The 20935-nt window shown below is 40.0% G+C and overlaps 1 protein-coding gene across 2 annotated transcripts in view; it reads right to left on the bottom strand.

Moving 5' to 3' along the window:
- The window catches only part of TAFA1 (TAFA chemokine like family member 1), a 500491-nt gene that overhangs the window by 110027 nt on the left and 369529 nt on the right, over positions 1-20935 (bottom strand). Inside the window, exon 3 of one of the 2 annotated variants that reach the window (XM_053219103.1) lies at positions 7720-7857. In XM_053219103.1, the coding sequence (XP_053075078.1) occupies positions 7720-7857 (138 nt within the window). Of the gene's footprint in view, positions 1-7719; positions 7861-20935 lie in introns of both variants that reach the window. The other variant, XM_027039200.2, reaches the window with a different exon arrangement.

Consider the following 20935-nt stretch of genomic DNA (forward strand, 5'->3'; position numbering starts at 1 on the left):
AAGGGGAGAAGGGGATTTACTCTTCCTTTCTCTGCTGTTTTTGTGTATGTACACTTCTATTTATGCCAAGTTATGTATATTACTTTGATATCAAAGAGCAGGGTTTTTTCCCCAGAAAATTAATTTTTTTATTCATGAGAATAGCAGGGAAATGACTCTCAGCAGGAAGCATGGATTCCCCTATCGTCAGGGATCAGGCAGGTCACATCAGAGGGCCACAGCCAGGTAGGTGTGTAATAGAAAGTGGAGAGGCACAGGAAAAACTGGAGTGTCCCTTTGAAAGGCACGCAGTCAGGTTTCCCCATCACTCTGCCAACCTATGGAATAGGTCTGAGAGTAGTTTCTGCCAGTGGGCTGCCATTTGGCAACTGCTGCTTAAAAAAAAATGACATCTACTCTTAGTTTTAGAAGCATGGGAAAATCTGGGGCGCCTGGGTGGCTCCGTCTAAACATCTGACTTGGGCTCAAGTCATGACCTTCCCGTTTGTGGATTCGAACCCCACATCATCGGGCGCTGTGCTGACAGCTCAGAGCCTGGAGCCTGCTTCCCATTCTGTGTCTTCCTCTCTCTCTCTCTGTCCCTCCCCTGCTCACACTCTGTCGCGCTCTCTTTCTCTCTCTCTCTCTCACAAATAAACATTTAAAAAAAAAAGGTAGCATGGGAAAACCTGAAAGCTGAATTTCTGTTGTCTTTATTATGCAAAGGAACAAACGCAGGGACAGACCTTTTATCAGATGGTACAAAAAGCTTTGTCAGTTCCTCTATATCCTTTCTCTCCTTCCTCTTGCTAATGTAGGCTTGGATCCCTCACGTACCTGGGCAGGACTAGGTGCCAAGTAGGGGAGCAAAAGCAAATTTGTATGTAATTCAGAAATTATACCTAGATGTGCCACAATTTTACTAATGATCCTTTAGTAGACCCTCTTCAATAACAGTGGGATCTCCCTTCAGAAATGCCTCTTGATGAAGCCAACTAAGCTCACCGTCCCATCTATTAAACAAGCTGGAGTCTGCCTTGAAAGAACAAAGCAGGCTTCGAACAGAGACAGTAATGAAGGGACCACAGACTGTTGCTGTGCCATCCCGATCCACCAGAGCAATTCATTATCTTCGTATTTCATTGTGTGGACAAGTAACAAATGGCGGAACCAAAATAGGTCATCTTCCCTTGTTCTCGAAAACGGTTAATATTTTGAATAAAAATAAGGGCTTAAGCTTTTTCATACAATGTTTGCTCTGGAAGGTCCCTAGATGATTTCCAAACTGCAGCTGAGCCTGACATGTCACAGAGATATTATAAATCACATACCACCAAGACCCGTTGTGCGATGCTTGGTTAGCCAGTCTTAGGAAAAACACTGAGCTACTGGCATAGGAATTATTAGTCAGTCTCAAAAGACCTAAGAGGAATTCCTGGAAACAAAAACAAAAACATAGTCCATAACGTCCATACCAGCATGGCCCAAAGTCTGTTTCATAGAACATTGGGTCTACAGGAGATGAATAAGTGTTGAATAGAAAAAGGTTCTCTAGTCAAGGAAGTTTGGGACATAATGGGTCAAAGTTGAACAAGTTTCTTGTCTACAGAACTTCTCAGAGCCTTTAATATGCTATCGTATTTTGAATGGCTATGAAGGGGTTGTTACATGCAGTATTTCTCATATATATTTCATAACATTCTACAGAAAACTGTTGCTGAATTTCAAATTTCCTTCAGTTATCAGACCTTTTTCTCAACCGTGGCTGCCTCTAGGGAATGTGTTGGTATGTGGTCAAGAAACTTTTATCATGTTTTTTCTAAAGAAGCAATCTCCAGAAGCTATTTTTACAGATATTCTGGTTCTAGAATCTCTTATCATACAACTTGAAAAAAACATTCAAAGTCTCAATCTACCAAGTAGATTTCATTTTGTTAAAATTAGTCATAACTGTGAGAATGAATACAAACAATTGTTTGGACAAATGAGTAAAGCTATTTCATAGGTAGATGTTTAATATACCTTCTAAGCACTCATTGTCTCATATCTCTTTTACACCTCTTTTTCTTTGACTCCCCCTTTCCTTGTCCCTCTTTGTATGTCCTCTCTCACTGTCTGTCTCCTTCCCTGTAAGTCTATCTGTTTTTCTGGGTCTGAATATTTGTGTATCTTTCTTTCTTGCTTGCTCTTATCTTAAAGGTTATGTATGATGAGCCAGCAGTAAAATGTCATCTTATATTGTGGGTTTTTGTCTTCACAGAAATAGGCAGGAATATGATTACTTTTCCATTACATTAACTGTACACAAATCTTAGTTACAAACAAAAAATCTGGGATTTCCATAGCTGTCAAAGTTAGGAAGTTCTGTGATGTAAGCTAGTCGCTTCTGGCTGGTATCTGGTATAAAAAGATGACAATAGCAGACAATGTTTGTAGCAATCAGTCATAGAAATGGTCAGAATTCACACTGAATGAAAAGGAAAGGCCTATGAACTTATCATGTAGACTCTTCTTAATAAGATTGATGCCAAAATCTACAGAGAATTAAAAACCCTTCTTTACAAACTAGTACTTGATTTTTTTCACATTTACAGCGCATGAGAATAAAATCCTAAAGAGAGAAAACCACATGAAAAATTCCCCATAAAATAGTTATTTTATGCCACTTCCCCATCTCCATGACACTTCAATCATTCCATAGAACAGAAATCATTATTTATAAAAATGCTTCTAATTGCTCAATGACTACAACCTTAGAAAGGGCAATTAATCAATCCTCTCTGACACAGAAAGGGAAGGGGCAGGTATGGTCCAAAGGACTGGATGTTTCTGAAAGTCAGCACATAGTTGGGCTTCCCCCCTCTCCTCACCTAGAGATTTTGGTATCTCGCAAGAAAGGCTTTGGAAGGGAACGTGTGTTTATGTTACATCCTTGTTTGCCCACACTTGGTAAATAGGGCCCTGGAGTCAGACAGCCTGGGATGGATTTCTGGCTCTGCCACTATTGGCTGTGTGATGGTTAGCAAGTCACAAAATCTCTGTGCTTCAATTTTCTGACAGGCAAAAGGGAAGTAAGAGAAGGAGACACCTTCAGAAGTTGGGGTTAGAGTTAAATGAATACAGAGACTTGAAAGACTTGAATCATACATACATGGTGAGCCTTCAGGAACATATTAGCCATTAATTTTTTAAATGTTTATTTATTTTGAGAGAGAGAGAATCCCAAACAACCTCCATGCCCAGCAAGGAACTCAAAAGGGGCTCAAACTCACCACCTTGAGATCATGACCTGAGCTGAAATCAAGAGTCAAATGCTTAACCAACTGAGCCACCCAGGTGCCCCGTCCTTATTTTTATTATTGTTAACAATGATAGTGAGGAAGGTGCCTTCCTTTCGGGTTAGAGAATACTTAACAAGACACAAGAGGGTGTGAATCAGAGTGTAATGATTTAATATTTGGTCAGAAAAGTGCTAGGCACAAATCCAAGAGCATAACACTTTAAAAAGTCTTTATACATATCACAAAATTGAGTGAATGTTAGTGTTGAGAGTTTCTTTTGGTATTTTCACTTATTAGGTGATAGAATATACTTTTTAAACTCAAAGGCCACTATTTAAAAATTTTTCCCAATATCCTATATTCTACTTTTGAATAAGTTGCTAAAATTACGCTGCAAATGTATGTCCCATTTTAAATCATCTGGTCTCCGATTTTGAATAATACAATATATGCTTATTTTAAAATCATAGCTGTTTGTCGGGTTTTGAAAATGCTATGGAAGGCAAGTGACCTGTAATTTCAGAGGAAAGTAGATAACAGCAATTGGAACGCTTACATGGAAAATGCACTATGTACAACAGAATATATTCAGGACAAATATGGTGTATGGGTTGTCAACTACTGTTATGGGGAGAAGCTGGTTTCCATCCATTTTTAGACTTAGAGAAGTGTGCCAAACGTTGTAAATATGCCAAAGTGGAGGAAATAGATCAATCACTTATATCCACCTCCGAAGCCCCATGTAGTTATTAACAATAATGTTTTTGAAGAATATGTTTTAAATTGGGAAACGTTCACCTCACGTTAAAGGAAACAAGCTGTTGATAAAAAACACTGTAACATTTTAGTTCAATAAAATACCTACCACGTGAGTTTCTTTTTAGTAATGGGTTAAGCCAAAGGGGACATATACATGTTTTCTTACAAAGTAATGATAATCTCTGAGCAATAATATCCTGTGTGATTTTAAGGTATGGATTATTTCTGTAGTTTTCAGAATTCCTATAATAAACTTGAATTCCTGAAGATGACTTACCAGCATTAGTGATCTCCAGGATAATCAGTGAGAAGCAGTTTTAGGAAAAGGTTGGCACTAAAATGCTACCGTGTTTGATTACAATGAAGCACAACTTTGTGAAGCAATGTGTTCTTCCAAGTATTACCCATACTTATTAGTAAGATAGGAAACAGATGCCATCATTCTGCAAGCACTACATGGGAATCAGACATTATGCAAAACACACTTGACTTCCTTAATCCTCATCCCAAACTAGAGAAGTAGAAACAATTACCATCTCCATTTCAGAGCTAAGGAACAAGTAACAAACGTATGTGACTTGCCCAAGGTAATTCGATTAGTAATTGGTGTAGCTGAGTTCCACTCATGTCTGTCTAACGGCACAGCTCATGATTGTAATAACTACACTGGAATGATTATTAGTTTATATATATATATGCTTCATTTTTAATTTGCATGAGGAGATTTGGCCCATAAAAATAATTGTTTAATATCTACTTATGTACCTTGAGAGAGAGAGTAAGTAGGAGTAGGGGAGGGGCAGAGGGAGAGAGAATCCCAAGCAGGCTCCAGGCTCAGTGCAGAGCCTGACATGGGGCTCAATCTCATAACCATGAGATCACAACCTGGGTCAAAACCAAGCTCAACCAACTGAGCCACCCAGGCACCCCCATAAAAACAATGTTGGCCAGAGTAACATGTAGACTTTACTCTGACGTGCCAACGGAGTCAAGGATTTTGGAAGAGTGGAATGCTTTAGAAAATATAAATCATCAGCTTGATCCTATAGAATACTCTATATTTTATAGACTTTTGCTTGGAAGATAGGGACTAATAGCCCTCTTGCCTGAACCTACCACCTTAAAGGATTCAGAGTTTCCAAAGTCAAGCACACTTGTTCCGACAGACAAAATATTACCATCATGTGCTTTAACTTCTCATAGAAACTTAGGGCCAGATGCCATTTCCCCCTCTGCCAGCATAAACAATGTATTGTTCTTTGTGTCTTACATCCAAATCCTGAAGGCAATTCTATTTCTAGATCATTAGAGATAAAAATGAACTGGAAACAAAATGGAGATTTATAGCAAACAGACTCGATGTTTTTTTCTTTGGCAGACAATGTGAGAAACTATCACGGTTTTACAATATTTATTGGCTTCAAGGGCCAAGAGTTTCCTCCTGCAAGTAAGAAAAGCAGCATTTCTAGTCTAGCTGCTTGCCTTTCCTGCACTGGAGGTACCTTGCCATGTTGACTGCGATCTACAAGAAATAAATAATCATAGCGCAGGTTTTCAACCTCAGCTCCATTGACGTCTGGGGCATGATAATACTTTGCTGTGGGCGCTGGCCTGTGCACTGTAAGATGTTTCACAGCATCCCTGGCTTCTACCCATCAGATGTGAATAGTACCCCCATAATTGCAACAGATGTCTAGGCCAAAAAATGTCTCCAAATAGTGCCAAATGACCACTGAAAATGCCTTAATTGAGAACTTACTGATCATAGTATATTCCCAAACTTGGCTTCTCCACATCCTTTGGAAAAAAGAAAAAAGAAAAGCTTGGTACATGATGGGCAGCTGTACGTGCCACATGTACGGCTCTCTGGCTATGGCTGATTGGGCAAAGGTTGACACGTGACCCAGGCTGAGCCAGGTATGTTTTGTCTTTTTGGAGAACACATTTAAAACACAGAAACTGAGTCAAATATTTTTGGGCTGTATTGTGATCCCCATGAGATCAGAGTTGGCACCATGGAAATAAGAACTTGATGCCAGCTCCTAAGCTATGGGGGTTCAAAAGCTAAAATCTTGGAAGAGGGAACCAGTTCACATGGAGAAAAATGAGGAGAACAGAGATCAGAAAAATGCGTGTCCCATGAACAAAGAAAACAAGATGGCTTCCACTTGAAGGATTTATGAATTGAATCCCATGAGGTTTCCTATAACTGGGCTCCCCAGGATTCTTCTATTTTCTTAAAAAACAACTTTACTTGGTGTAGCTTGAGTTTGTTTCTCTTTCTAACCACATAATAATGAAAATAAATAACACAAGTCAGTCTAGAAGGTGTCCTGCTCTGTCTACATTCTAGAGGTACAGCCAGGGATCCTAAGCCAAGAGATTCAGGGTCTAATCGCTGTTGTGTGACCCTGAGCAGGTGACTCACTTAGCTCTGAGTCCTGATTTTCTTACTGAAGAATTTGAACATCACCTCACGCTTGGCTCTAAAATTATGAAAGATAAAGATGGGGAGAGATATTTGTGGTCCTTGTGAGCCTTGGCTCAACTATTAGGACATACAAAGTTGTTTTAAAGACGGTAGCCAAGACTTGGTATTACAGTTAGTTACTCTAGGCTTAAGAGTCAGTCAAGCTACAACTTGTCAGCCATGGGACCAATGGAACATTACATAACCCTTCTAAGCCTCTGTTTCTTAATGTCTGAAATGGGAGGAAAAATGTATCTGTCTCAATGATCCCTGTCTTCTGGCCTTCAAGTCCTGATAGTTCACTCCCACACTGAATGGAGATGACTTCACTAACCAATATGATATTGTAGAAACAATGAAGGGTAACTTCTGAGGTTAGATTATGAAAGAGAACGTTATTGTAGCTTCTATATTGTTCTCTTGGATTACTCACTCTGGAGGAAGCCAGTTGCCATGTTGTGAGACACTGAGCTCCTCTGCAGAGGACCACACAGCAAGGAAGTGAGTCCACATGCCAACAGTCTTGTGAGTGAGTCATCTTAAAACCTTCCTCCAGCAGCAGTCAAGCCTTTAGATCTTGACTGCAACTACATGAAATGCCCTGAACCAGTCACACACAGCTCAGTTGAATTCCTGACCCACAGAACTTGTGAGGTAATGTTTGCTGTTTAAAGCTGCTAAGTTTGAGGGGCTAATTTGTTACACAGCAGTAGGGAACTATTATAGGATCGTTGGGAGGTGTAAATAAGATAATGCATGGTAAGTGTTTAAGACACTGCTTGGCATATCGTAAGCATTCAAAGCATCTCTATTTGTTTACGAATGCATGTGATAAACCCAGAGCAGCGCCTGGCATATAGTAAATGCTCGTTATATTTGCATTGAGTAAATGTTAGGTATTGTTATCTTTAGTACTATCGTCACCATCATCATTATGTATAACCTCATCTAAAATTACTTCCCAAATGAATGGGGCCCTCCAATTTCTTGACTTGAAAAATTACTGTACCTTAATCTCTAAGAAAACATTAAAATGGAGCTATGTGACAATTCCACAGCCAGAGAAACAAGAATTCAAAGTCTGCTGAGGACGGGCATTTGTACAGCCGTCTAACTCTTTGGATGCACCGTGTTCGTTATCCTGAACCGTAGATGAAACAAAAAATATTTATTATGCGCAGTGAACACCTCCATAAACACCTAAGGATAGATGTAAAACTGGCTACTTACCATCGACGCAGGAAGGTCTGTTTCTTGTCGTTCCAGCCACTTTTCCAGGCAGACAGGAACACTTTACTGTTTGTGACCGCTCCTCGATTCGATTCTTATTACAACATCTGTGTGCAGCTATCACTTCACATGTCCCTCCTTCTGGCAAGACAGAAAGAAGAAGGACACTGATTAGAAATAAATCAGGGGCCATTAAAGCCTGTGGGGGTACACGTGGAGGGATTGGGGAGGGTAAGAGAAATTACAGCAAAAGTTTCCAGGAAGTATAATTACTGTGGGATTCTCTGTCACCCTCTCTCTGTAACATCGATACACACATGTATACAAGATTCTACAGTAGGTACGTGCAGTCCTGCAGAAGACAGGTAGTACAGCCCTATACTTCAAATGCACCAAAGACCACCAATGAATAGTGCTCAAGAGGCAACGATTCCGGGCTGTATATACTGAGAAGCGGTGAACCAGGGAATGCCTGGCACTAACACAAAATAAAGAGTCTATCTGATTTAAATGCATTATATTTTGGGAGCTCAATCCTATGTTATCTTTCCATTTAGAATTCTCTGAGCTCCCGCTTAATGACAAGCAACTGACACTCCAGTGATACAGAACCAGCGGTGGCAGGAACACTGCCCAGAAATTAGCTCTCCCGCCCAATGCCCGCCTACTCTCAAGGGGGCTGAATAGAAAATCTAGTTGGGGAGTCATTTCCCAAATCCAGATCTCATCCAAAAAATGATAGAAAGAATTGCTGGAGAAAATAGGTATGTGCTTTAAATGGCATCTCAAATTACAGAGCTAGGCATATGGCTTCACTTAATTGTTACAGGTCAGTCATGCATTCAACATTTATTGGCAACCTAATGTATGTCACTCTCCACTAGGTTCTTAACAGGTGCACTGCTGGGTCTGTCTAAATGTTGGTGAGCATTCAGGTGGGTCTTGCCAGCCTGTAGGATAGCTCTACAGGGACACTAAAGATACTCCAAGTACCCAGAAACCAGAAATTAACTTCCCCGGTATCAAGTTTTATGTTACGAACAATGTTTTTTATTTGACCAGAATGGACCCGTAATATTTAGGATCCAGTTGGCATAAATTCAGCAAGTATTTGTTAAGCAACCACTATATACAAGTCACTGTGTGATAAATTGTTAGGGACATGGGTTCAGCCCATACACAGGGGGCACTTAGGAAACACTGGAGAGAAGGAGAGGAGGGAAGGAAAACAGAAGTCAGGAAAGACTTAAGACATGGCCCCATCCTACCCTGAGAACCCACAAAATAATGTAATGATTCTCAAGGCAGGGCTGGGGATGGGATGATTTTGCTATTTGCCCTCTCCACCAGTGATATTTAGTAAAGTCTGAAGGTATTTTATTTGTCATCGCTGGTGGAGGGTAGGTGCTACAGACATCCAGCAGGTGAAGGCCATGGATGCTGTTAAACAACTCACAACGCACAGGGTAGATCCCACACCAAAGAACTATCTTTCTCAAAATGTCAAGAGTGCCCAGGTTGATAAACCCTGGTTTAATAGGAAAGAAGCAAAAGAATCTCTGGTTCAAGTCAAACTAATTCTACCTCCTCTCAATGGCAGGAAGAGCTTGGGCTTTTGAGCCAGCCAGTTTTCGTCTGCATCTCAGCTCTGCCTCTTACTGTGTGCTTCAGTTTCTTCATCTGTAAAATGGTAAAAATAGTAACACCTGCCTCAAAGGGTTGCATGAGTGCACACCAAGATAACACACGTAGAGGGGTGAGCACTGAGCCTGACACACGGCCAAATGTCCGTATATGCTACCTATGACTATATCTGGTCACATTTATATTATATTTCCTTGGCAATTTCCTCCTCCTTTCTGCCTCAGTGACTGTGCAAAGATGGCGTGTCCTAGAATACTTCCTCCTACTTCCTATCCTTCCACCCTCCACCCACAACTCAAATGTGTTCACTCATGAACTCTTCTCTGAACTAAATGCAAAGGTCAGTTCCTTTAAGAAAGCGTCCTCACTGCTGCCACTGCTCATTCTCTTAGCACCCTACGCATGGCCTCACACAACTGTAACCACACGTCTGTGACCGCAGGCAATTTGAAAGCTTGGCCAGGGCCCAGGTTAGCCTTACTGTCAACAAGCGCTGTAGGTACACTATAATTGTTGGTTGAATGAATGAAGAAGGAAGTTCATTACCTAAAATTAACACCATAAGGCAAGTAGCAATTTCTGTGGATATAGGCCAAAGGGGAGACCCATTTGTTTTTGAAGAATTCGAAATGCTTCTTTTTTTTTTTTTTTTGAGTATCCAAATATTTACTTATTTATTTATTTTATTTTTTAAAGATAATTTGTTGTCCAATTGGCTAACAGACAATGTGTAAAGTGTGCTCTTGGTTTTTGGGGTAGATTCCCATGGTTCATCGATTCCATACAACATCCAGTACTTATCCCAACAAGTGCCCTCCTTAATGCCCATCACCCATTTTCCCCCTCTCCCCCAACCCCCTATCAACCCTCAGTTTGTTCTCTGTATTTAAGAGTCTCTTATGGTTTGCCTCCCTCCCTCTCTGTTTGTAACTATTTTTTTCCCCTTCCCTTACCCCATGGTCTTCTGTTAAGTTTCTCAAGATCCACATATGAGTGAAAGCATATGGTACCTGTCCTTCTCTGACTGACTTATTTCACTCAGCCAAATTATTGAAAGGCTTCTTAAGTTGTGAGTTGAAAGGGAGAACTTCAGCAGGCTATGATGAAGGGAAAGCATTTCACTAATGTGAAAGGTCACAGCCTTTTTTTAGAACCATGTTTTAATTAATATAGAATTGTCTTAGGTTTATAGAAAATTTGTTAGGATAATACTGCCAGTTCCCATATGCCACACCCTATTATTTCCTATTTCTATTCTGCTAATGCTAACATCGTATATTTGTATGTTGTATTTGTTACAATTAATGAACCAACACTGATACATTATTATTAATTAAAGTCTATGCTATATTCATATTTTCTTAGTTTTTACCTAATGTCCTTCTCTGTTCCAGGGTGCATTCCAAGATGCCACATTACATTCAGTTGTCATAGCTCCTTAGGCTTCACTTGGTTATGATAGTTCTCTATCATAGTTTCAGACAGTCCTTCCTTTTTGAGGACTTTCATAGCTTTGAGAAGTGTTGCTCAGGTATTTTGGAAAATGTCTCTCAGATGGGATTTATCTGATTCTTTTTTTTTTATGATTACACTGAGGTTATGTGTTTCTGGAGGAAGACCACAGAGGTAAAGGGCACATACTATCAGCATGACTTACCACTCTTGATGGTAACCTGGCTAAGGCAGGGCTGGTCAGATTCCCTCCAGATAACATCATTCTCCTCCTTGCCTTTCCATACTGTCCTCTTTGGAAGGAAGTCACTATGTACAGCCCACACTTAGGGAGTAGAGAGTCAGGCTCCACCTCTGTGAGGTTGAGGCATCTACTAAAATTACTGGGAATTGTGCATGACAGATTTGTCTCTTCTTTTTCATCTATTTACTTAATCATTCATATCAGTATGGATTCAAAGATGTTTATTTTACACACTGGGTTATAACCCAACACTACGTTATTTATTTTCTTGCTCAGAATGCTCCAGTTTTGGCCACTGTGAGTCCCTTCAGTTGGTTGTTGTGTTCTGTCTCCCCATGTTGCTTGCCCTTCACCTTTTTTTTTTTTTTTTTTTGAGCACTTTCTTACTTTCTGACTTTACAAGATGCCTCAGGCTCATCTTGTATATTTCCCATCCCAGTCCTATAACTAGTCATTTCTCTAAGGAGCTGGTCGGGGCATTAAAAAAATATTTTAGAGTAGATGAACTAAGGACCTGACATAGGATTAAACTGGAGAGATCTTCCCTCTCTAGAAAGAGTATTCAGTGTGATTCTGTTCGAACAAGGCATAACTGGGGATTTTGAAGCCAAGAACTGAAAGGATCTAGATATTGTTCAAGAGTGACTGACCATCCTGGCTGCTGTGTTAGGGAGGAATTGGAGAAATGCAAGGTAGCAAAGCAGAAGAAACATAAGGCCAATACAAAATTCTGAGCAGGAAATAAGGGGGTTTGAAATTGGATCATGGGAAGAGCATCTCACTGTCACCACAAGCCTTTCATTGGGATGAGAGTTAATGAAACAATAGGGCTAACATTACATTCTTTCACCCAGATAAGGGCAATTAGGTTGCTTTAACTTGTAATTGTCAGTTGTAAGTACCCTCAGTCAATTCAGTAATAGCTGGTTCTACACTTTATGAAAATACCACCAATGTTTCAGTCACCACTTGGCTTTAATGGAAGACTAGAGCAACATTTATGAATAAAAATAGCACAAGCCATAGAAAAGCTTCTAGGATAGATCTTGACTCTCATTTGATTTACAGTTAAGGCAGTGACAGACATGCCAAATCATCCAGATTGTTGCCCTGAATTAAATAATGTGGACAGGGAGGTGGCCACTGAAGGCCCAAAGCCAGTCTCTCCCAACACTCTTGTAGATGAGCCAAAGGAACAGTTCTGCACCAGCTAAGTGCTCATTGACATTGACTGGATTCTGATTGGATGGATGCTGGGCACTGTCGTCAGCACTTTACCCACATTACTGACAAACCTTGCAGCAACTATAAAAGGTTTTGCCCCTATTTTAGAGAAGAAAAACTGAGACTCGGAGAGGTTGAATAACATGTCCCAAATTACACAAGCATGGTTTGGGCCTGCTGGACCCCAAAAGTGCTTTTTTGCATCCTGTCACAAGCTGTCATTCTTTGGAAGTTCTTGCAAAAGGAAGTCTGAAGCTACGTTTAGGAAGCTTATCAAGGTTAAGTATCCAACTCACGCTTCCTCCTCAAATTATATTCTGACCTCATCTGCTCCTATCCTTCCCTCCATCTCTCTGTTCTAGGGACACTGGTCTTGCAAGCTATTGCCTCCAAATGGTAGGCGTGGTCCCTCTTGAGGGTTACTCTAAATTCAGGGAGGCACTGCTCTAAGAGGCTCCTCTGATCTTCTTGACAAGTTGAACTGTGCCCCACCTGGGACCCTCTTTTAGCAAATCTAATGGGCCTTCCCTTACTCTCTCCACATCTTTTCTCAAATGTCATTTTTTTCAGAGTTTCACTGGACTACCCTATTTAAATCATAATTCTCTTAGAAAGCGTTCATTATCTCCTTTATTTTGCTCCATGTCCTTATCTTCATCACCTCCAGACTATTTGTAACTTTCAATTACTGTAAGTAGTTTATTTATTTACCTTATTGCCTATATGCCCCCCAACCCCCTCAGAATATAATATCCTCAAGGACAAGGACCCTTATTGTCTACTTCTTAAACATTTAAGTGCATATTTCAATTTACTTGCAAAGTACTTCACAGATAGAAATAGGACTAGTGTTATGCTGATTTTCTAGTGAGGAGGCAGACTTAGACCAGGCAAATGGCACAGCCACATAAGTAGAGGTGATAACTATAGGAATATAGGAGTTAACCATTTCTTGAGTACTTACTATTTTCCTGACACCATGATAGACACATTATAAATCTTCCATTTCCTTTATGCTTATTAGAGCCCAATGAGGTTATGATTACCCCCATTTTACAGGGGACACAACTGAGATCAAGAACAGCTAAAAAAGTGGCCCACGTTTTAACTACCCAGATAACTATTATCTGGCCGCGTGTGGACCAGAGCCCAGATCTTCTGACCCCATATGCAGTGCTCTTTCGCTAGCCCCACTCGGGCATACATGCTGACATTTCTGTGAAAAGGGGAGGAGAACTCAGAGACTGGGAATTGACAAGTGCTCCATTTGCATTAAAACCTTGTGTATAAAGTCAGTGACCCCAGACCACGTCTTCCGCAGGCTCATGGATGATGGATTTGCACACAGGAAGCCAGACAGGTGTTGCTCTAAATAACAGGCTCACCTGATCTTGACAGCTTGAACTATAGCTTCATTTTACACTGACTGCTTAGGTAAGCCAATGTGGAATATGCAACCAGGTTCTGGAGCCCACAGGACCCTAAAATTCAGAAAGTCTTATTGGACCTGTCATACCCAAATCTCCTGACTCCAAAGTTTTATATTTGTGACTGACCTGGCCACAGCCAACCAGAGCAAGTTAATCTATCCAGACCATGAAACCCTGGTCCAATGACTTGGGTTGACAAAATAAAAATATTAGATCTTTGACAGGAAAAGGCTCACTTGTATCTCTAGTCTTTTGCTTGTAAGTTTTTAAGTTATGCTTTTAGGGGCTCTATGAATTACTTAAGAGGGTTCACTTCTACTGGAGACAACGAGAAGCACCTCTAGTTGTTTTTGACATTGAGTACAAGAATCTATTTTTTAAATTTGAGACGGGGTAGGGGGAGAGGGGCAGAGGAGGGCGAAAGAGAAAGAGAGAGAGAATCTTAAGCAGGCTCCACACTCACCATGGAGCCTGACATGGGAGTAGATCCCATGAGCCTGGGATCATGACCTGAACTGAAATCGGACAATCGACTGAGCCACCCAGGCACCCCAAGAATCCATTCCTTAAAGGAATGCTTCTGCAAAGGAAAAAGTGGAAACAACTTTGTTTAGCTGATGATCAGCCCTCTAAAGCTAATATCAAATGATAAATATTATTGGATGGATGGACAGATGGGTGATTGAACAAAATGAATGATTAGTATGAGCCGGTCATGAATTTTTACACAGCCAAATAATATGTAACTTACTGTTTCTTGAGAAGCTTGGATGCCTTTGGTGTAGTAGTGTATAGTAAGATTGTAAGATCAACTTCCCCCTCCCAATTTCTATGTGTTTTTTACTTCTTGGCTATATAAGGAACCCACATTTACTTTGGTCTACCCAAGACACAATGAGAAACTGATCAAATCCTGTGAAATGAAATAAAATTCTGAACTTCTCTTATAACCATAGGGATAGAATTTTTCTATCAAGCTGGCTGCTTGAACAAGGGGACTGCAAACCAAAATATTCTTCAGGTTTGTCCCTGATGATGAAAAGGAAAAGTAAGATTTGTCATAACCCTTTCCAGAAACTAGAAAATGGTCCCTTTAAATCTATTTTATCTGCGATTTAAAGATTATCTAGTTAACTGTCCCTTCAAACCTAACTGCCAAGGTTATTGCAAACTCATAATGATAATATTTATCATGTAAATGTCTTTCAGACTTTTCTTTGGTGCCAGTGCCAATCCATTCATAAATTCTATCTCAGTCCAAGTCAAAATGATTTCAAAATGATCTATCGCTGCTCACAGCATTCATTTAAGTGCTCCATAAATTGAACTTCCCCCCCTTTTTTTTTTTGCTTATGGATTATCTGGAAAATGGCTTTTTACCTGGATTTCACCCAGCATCTGTAGATCTATCACATAAGACAATGAGGTAACCTATTAGCTAACAGCAAAGAATGGGGCACAAAGAACAGTAGGAGGGTTTTCTGTACTCTTCAGAAATTTCCAGATTATTACTTGTATCATCACTTGACTTTGTCCATGGGAAAACATCTAAGATACAATATAAGAAATTAGCCATGGTTTGCCTGGGTGGCTCAGTCAGTTAACTGTCTGACTCTTGGTTTTGGCTCAGGTCATGAACTCCTAGTTCATGAGTTTGAGCTCCACATCGGGCTGGCTCTGTGCTGGCAGTGCAGAGCCTGCTTGGTATTCTCTCTCTCTCCCTCTCCCTCTCCCAACTCTCTCTCTCTCAAATAAACAAATAAACTTTAAAAAAATTAAAAAAAGAAATTAGCCTCATATCCTAAATTGCACTTCATAAGGGGCCTCCTAGTTCTTTTAGATTAGAAGGTAAATGCAGTAATTACCTGGCTCACATGGGTCAATCCAAAATGTTAGATGTGTCAGATGAACATCTATTGCTCAGTTCTTCCTCTCCCACAGATTTTCTAAATGGGAGCCTTGCTTCTCACTCCATTTGTCCATTTCACCCCAGTGGCACTGGCAGCCCCCTGTAGGGAAGCTCTATGGGTCAGCTCTCCACTTTCCCTTCTGCTTTTTCTCTTGTGTTTGTCAGACCTCTGAGTACATTATCAAAACCTATTTTTAACAGGAAGAGAAAGTTTCTAATATCCAAAAATGGGGGTGGGGAAGACAGCATTTCAGGATTATTTCTGACAGCAGCAACTCTCTCTGAGCTGGGGAAGTTAAAAAAAATGCCAAGCCCAATATGCTCCTAGCAATGATCCCTCCTTCCCAGCTCAATACATCACTGTCTTCCCCTGCACATGTGAGGAAACACAAAGAAGATGAATTGCTAAGGGTAACATTTCTCTTAAAAAGAGTCCCCATTGATGACAATTATATGTCAAGAATGAAAGGGATGATGAGGTTAGAAATGACTGGCAAGCAGATGGCTAAAAACTTGAAGGCTGCCATCATAAAACAGGGTTTGCTCCCGGAATGGTCATCTAACAGTGCTCATACCAAGCAACTGGATTGCTCTGGGCTACAAACTGGGTCAGCCACTTAAGAATGGGCACTTATGGGAAAATGCTATGTCTAATCCTTTTCATCTGCCAGGCAATTTGACATTCACTAGTATATTTTGGCGTTGATGGCTTAATGTCAATGACTAAGCATAGCCAAGTAATTCAAAATTATCATGACACTGGGTTTTCTGGGAAAGGAAATGCTAGGGGACAGTACAAAGTTACAAGAGAAGAAAATAATCTTAAAAATAAAAAGAGAGAGACTGTAAGTCTAAACCCTGTACTATATTTTTATTTTATTCTTTTTTTTTTTTGCCCCCCATACTCATTATTAGGATCATCTTTAAGTATCCTTGAACCATACAGTGAGTTAGATTCCCCTGCTATATGATTCTACAACCTTACATAATTCTCCCACAATAATATCACAAAGTATTATTTTGGCATTTTCAAACGATGTCTTCCTTTTCCTATAAAGGGTGAGGGTAGCAATTTTTCTTTTTTATCACTCTATCCCTAGTACTTGCCTTAGAATCTGGTCCAGGTTTGGTCTGTAAACATTTGTTGAATAAATCTCTTCCCCAAAGACTAGCTTTGGATCCCCATGGTATGATCTCTTAGCAAGCCTAAATTCTCCTTTGCAGTGTATCTCCCAGTAAAAATGTTTGGTTCACTATGTGTCTATCCTGTTGGGCTAGATACTCCACATGGCTGGGACCACATCTTGTTTACTTCTTTATCCTTAGTGCCTAGAATAATAGTATCACTTTTGCTAAATGATTGAATGATGAAGGAAGGAAGAAGGGAAGGGAGGAAGGAAGGAAGGAAGGAAGGAAGGAAGGAAGGAAGGAAGGAAGGAAGGAAAGAAGGAAAAAAAGAATGGAGGGAGGAAGAAAAGAAGGGAGTAAAGAGAGAGGAAGGGAACAAAGGAAGGAAGGAAAAAAGTGAAGGGGAGAAAGAAAGTAAAAAGAGAGGAAATAAAAGAAGGGAAAAGAAGAAAGGCTAATATAAATTAATCATCTCTGGGGGACCTATTCCTATTTGAATATTCACTATGAGATCTTTTAAGAAAACAAACTTGAGTGATAGATGTAATTTTTGCAAAGAAATGACCTAATATACCTTCTAGAAAAATCTACTTGGAACTTTGGTGTGGGGTAGTGCCAAAAAAGTACAAAAGACAAGCTTTTTATTATTCTAAGCAAAATGACTGGAAAATTAAATCGCAATTAAGAGTAATCATAAGAGAGGCACCCGGGTGGCTCAGTTGGTTAAGCATCTGACTCTTGATTTTGGCTCAGGTCATGATCTCATGGTTTGTGGGATGAAGCCTTGCATCAGGGTCTGTGCTGACAGTGTGGAGCCTGCTTGGGATTCTCCCCCTCTCCCGCTCTGCTCCCACCCCTGCTTGCATGCATGCACACACTCTCTTTCCTCTCTCTCCCTGTCTCTCAAAATAAACACACAGACTTTAAAAAATAATAATAACTGTAAGAAAACTTTAGTCCTCATTAAGAGTTAAGCCAGGATATATCTGCTTATAGTTGAGGGCAACTTCTGGAGGAAATGAATAAAACATAGCAAGGAGTGTTAACACAGACATAATTACTCAGATCCTTCCATTTTCATTTCATTGCAAATGGTTCCTTTCTTTAAAAGATGTTACGTAGGAGACAAAGCACAGATTTTTCTGAGATTCACTTTTATAGGGCTTCTTGATCAAGACCTTATAAATAGCTCTCTTGGAATGTATGGTAGTGGCTGTCAGAAATGCATATTTAAGACTCTGTTAAAAATGCTTTATTGACCCAGTAGACTGGAAGGAAGCTCCAAGTGTCTTCGTCTGTAAATCACTGACAAGAGAGACACTAATGGATCCTTAAGCATGTTTTGGTCGAGGAGGGCAAATGGCTGCTTGATTTGTTTATGCTTCAGATTAAACAAATTACCATCTCCTCCCTCCTAGGGCTCTGGGGTACATAGAAGACAGATGAATGGAAGAAAAAAGAACAAATTCTGGGCTGGGAAGCCCTGTTTGAGGCAATATAGCATAATGAGTAAGATCACAGATTCTAGAGCTAGGCTGCCAAAATTCAAGTCCTGGATCTGCTGCTTCAGATCATTTTGCATGCTATGCCTCAAGGTTCTTGTCTATAAAATGTGGATAATAATAGCATTAATTTCATAGAGTTGTTCCAAGGACTATGAGAGAGTATAAGAATTAAATAAGTATAGGCAGCTATAATAATACCTCATTAGGAGTAAGCTCTGAAATGCATTCTGCTCTTAATAATACTATTGGAATCAGGATTATTACTGGGAAAAAATGTGACCCTTCTCATTTTTTCCCTCATTTCACTAACATGGACCATTCCTCACACCTGTATCCCTACTCCCAGTCAGGGCCACTGGGAAACATTTAGACCCCGCTATTCCCCTAAAACAAGATTGCTAAAAGTAATGAAATACTACAATGCACTTATCACCCATCCCCAAGATTTCTCCTTTATTTATTTTTTTTTAAGGAAGAAAATGGCTTACACATAGGATATGATGAAACTCTACTGCAAAAATTATTTTTAAGAACTTCTCTAACAACATGGAAAGAAATTTTACCCAAAGATGTACCAATGAGCTTATAAGAAGAACACCTTTCAGTCTTTAGCGTTCTTTAAATACTACACAACTTTTACTCTTTTTCCAGCAGGGATGCCTTGGATAGCATTAGAGAGGGCAAACCCCAGTAGTGGTTTGGATATCAGAGGATGTAAAATAAATAAGTTGTGTTCTACTATTTTTTAAGTTTATTTACTCATTTCAAGAGAGCAAGTGAGCAGGGGAGGGGTAGAGAGAGTGAGAAAGAATCCTAAGCAGGTTCTGAACTGTCAGTGCAGAGCACAAGATGGGGTTGAACTCATGAACCGTGAGATCATGACCCGAGCCGAAGTCAAGAGTCAGATGCTTAACTGAATGAGCCACCTTGGTGCCTCTCCACTATTTTGATGAAGGCAAGGGTTAAAAGGGAATGAGGATTAGAGGAGTAGCTATGTCCACTGGTCCCCTATAAGGTACAACTTTCTTCTTCTAAATCCCACTTGGATCCCCCCAAGTCCTTTGCCTAAACCAAAATCACCAGTCCAGCTAGGTGGTAGGTTACCAGGTTTTCTTCTCTATTGCTAGCCTTCCAGGCTGGGAATGATAGGGCAACAATTTTTATCAAACAGACAGGCAAACTCATTTCACATGAGCAACTCCTCTGATTATAATATTATAATAATTCCCCTAAAATTACGTGAAACACTGACCTTAAAGGTTGAATACATTAATATTTAAATATTTCAAATAACGCAATGTGGGTTACTAGCTGGATAACTAGGAACAAAGTGTAATCTCTAACTTCTGGTCTTTCATAAAGAAAATGCCCAACTCTACAGGATATTAGGAGAATTAGAAATTGTGTATTAATATACCAAACAGCACTCAGTAAGCATACTATAAATAAAAGCTAATATTATTCTTATGACAAACATAAAAATACGAAACCCAGTTTCAAAGATAACACTGGAGGCAGTTACTTCTCACAAGAATTTTGATAAAGGAAGAGAATTCTGAAAGGGTGAAAAATGGAAGAATTTGCCTTGCAGGCTCCAGAATGTCCTGTCAATGGTGGGTGGTCTGATATGTTGTCTATATTGAATCTTATCTGCTCCTATGTCTTTATTCATCTTTCTATTTGGGTTTCTTCCCGGCATTTATTTAATGGTATACAGATAGGAATACTCTCTGAGGTGGAAGTCCAACAACAGTTATACACTTGTTTTATTCTCTTAAAATGAGATTCTTCCATTATCCTTCGCAGGTAAGTATGATGGATGTTAACAGGAACACGGGTGGTAATTATACATAAACTCCATTAGGACAACATGAAAGTATAGTCAACAAAATAACGCAGGCAAGAGAATGGCTCCAAATCTATCACCTCAAAGCCATGACTGTATTCTTTGACATGTCTTCCACAAGCCACACAACGCTAACAACAAAAATGCTCGTGCAACAACCTTCCTGAGATGGCCGAGAAGCAAAGACAGGAAGACAGATACACCTTGAGTTAATCCAGGAAGAGAGTGGTTGTAAAATACTCTCCTCTGAAAGAAGTGATCTTACTCGAGGGTCTGATGTCCCCCTGCTGAGTCAGAAAGCGATTTTAAACTACAAGTTCCTCAGTATCTGGAGGAAAACCACGTGAATCTCCAACACACAATCCTACCTGAATTATCGGGCGTTATGGAAATCTGTCCCACAAAAATAAAAAGTAGCATTTTGCATCTACTGAACTTTACATTTAAGGGTTTTGTCAGGGAGGGGTCTCTACCGTACCAAGGGCTGGCACTTCTGTGAGTCCCAGGGGTTTGCACGTGGTACGATGGTAAGAGTCCAGTGTTTGGATGGGATTCTGGAGCTCTGTTGACTGGGTTGAAATACTGCCTTCCCGCTTGATTAACTGTATTTACCTCAGGAATATCACTTAAGCTTTTCATTCTTAGTTTTATCATCTGTGTAATGGGGAAGATAACAGTACTTTCAGGATGAAGTTGTTGTGAAGTGCTATGAAGCGAGTAAACACTGGCAAAACACTTGGATCAGTGCCTGAAGTATAAGAAAAATGCAATTTCCTCCTATTAATATTCTTGCTGTTATTAGTTTTAGCTCTGGCAGCCAGCAGGAGTGCTAAA

The sequence above is a fragment of the Acinonyx jubatus genome, chromosome A2 (assembly GCF_027475565.1).
Source record: "Acinonyx jubatus isolate Ajub_Pintada_27869175 chromosome A2, VMU_Ajub_asm_v1.0, whole genome shotgun sequence".
In the NCBI taxonomy this organism is placed as follows: Eukaryota; Metazoa; Chordata; class Mammalia; order Carnivora; family Felidae; genus Acinonyx; species Acinonyx jubatus.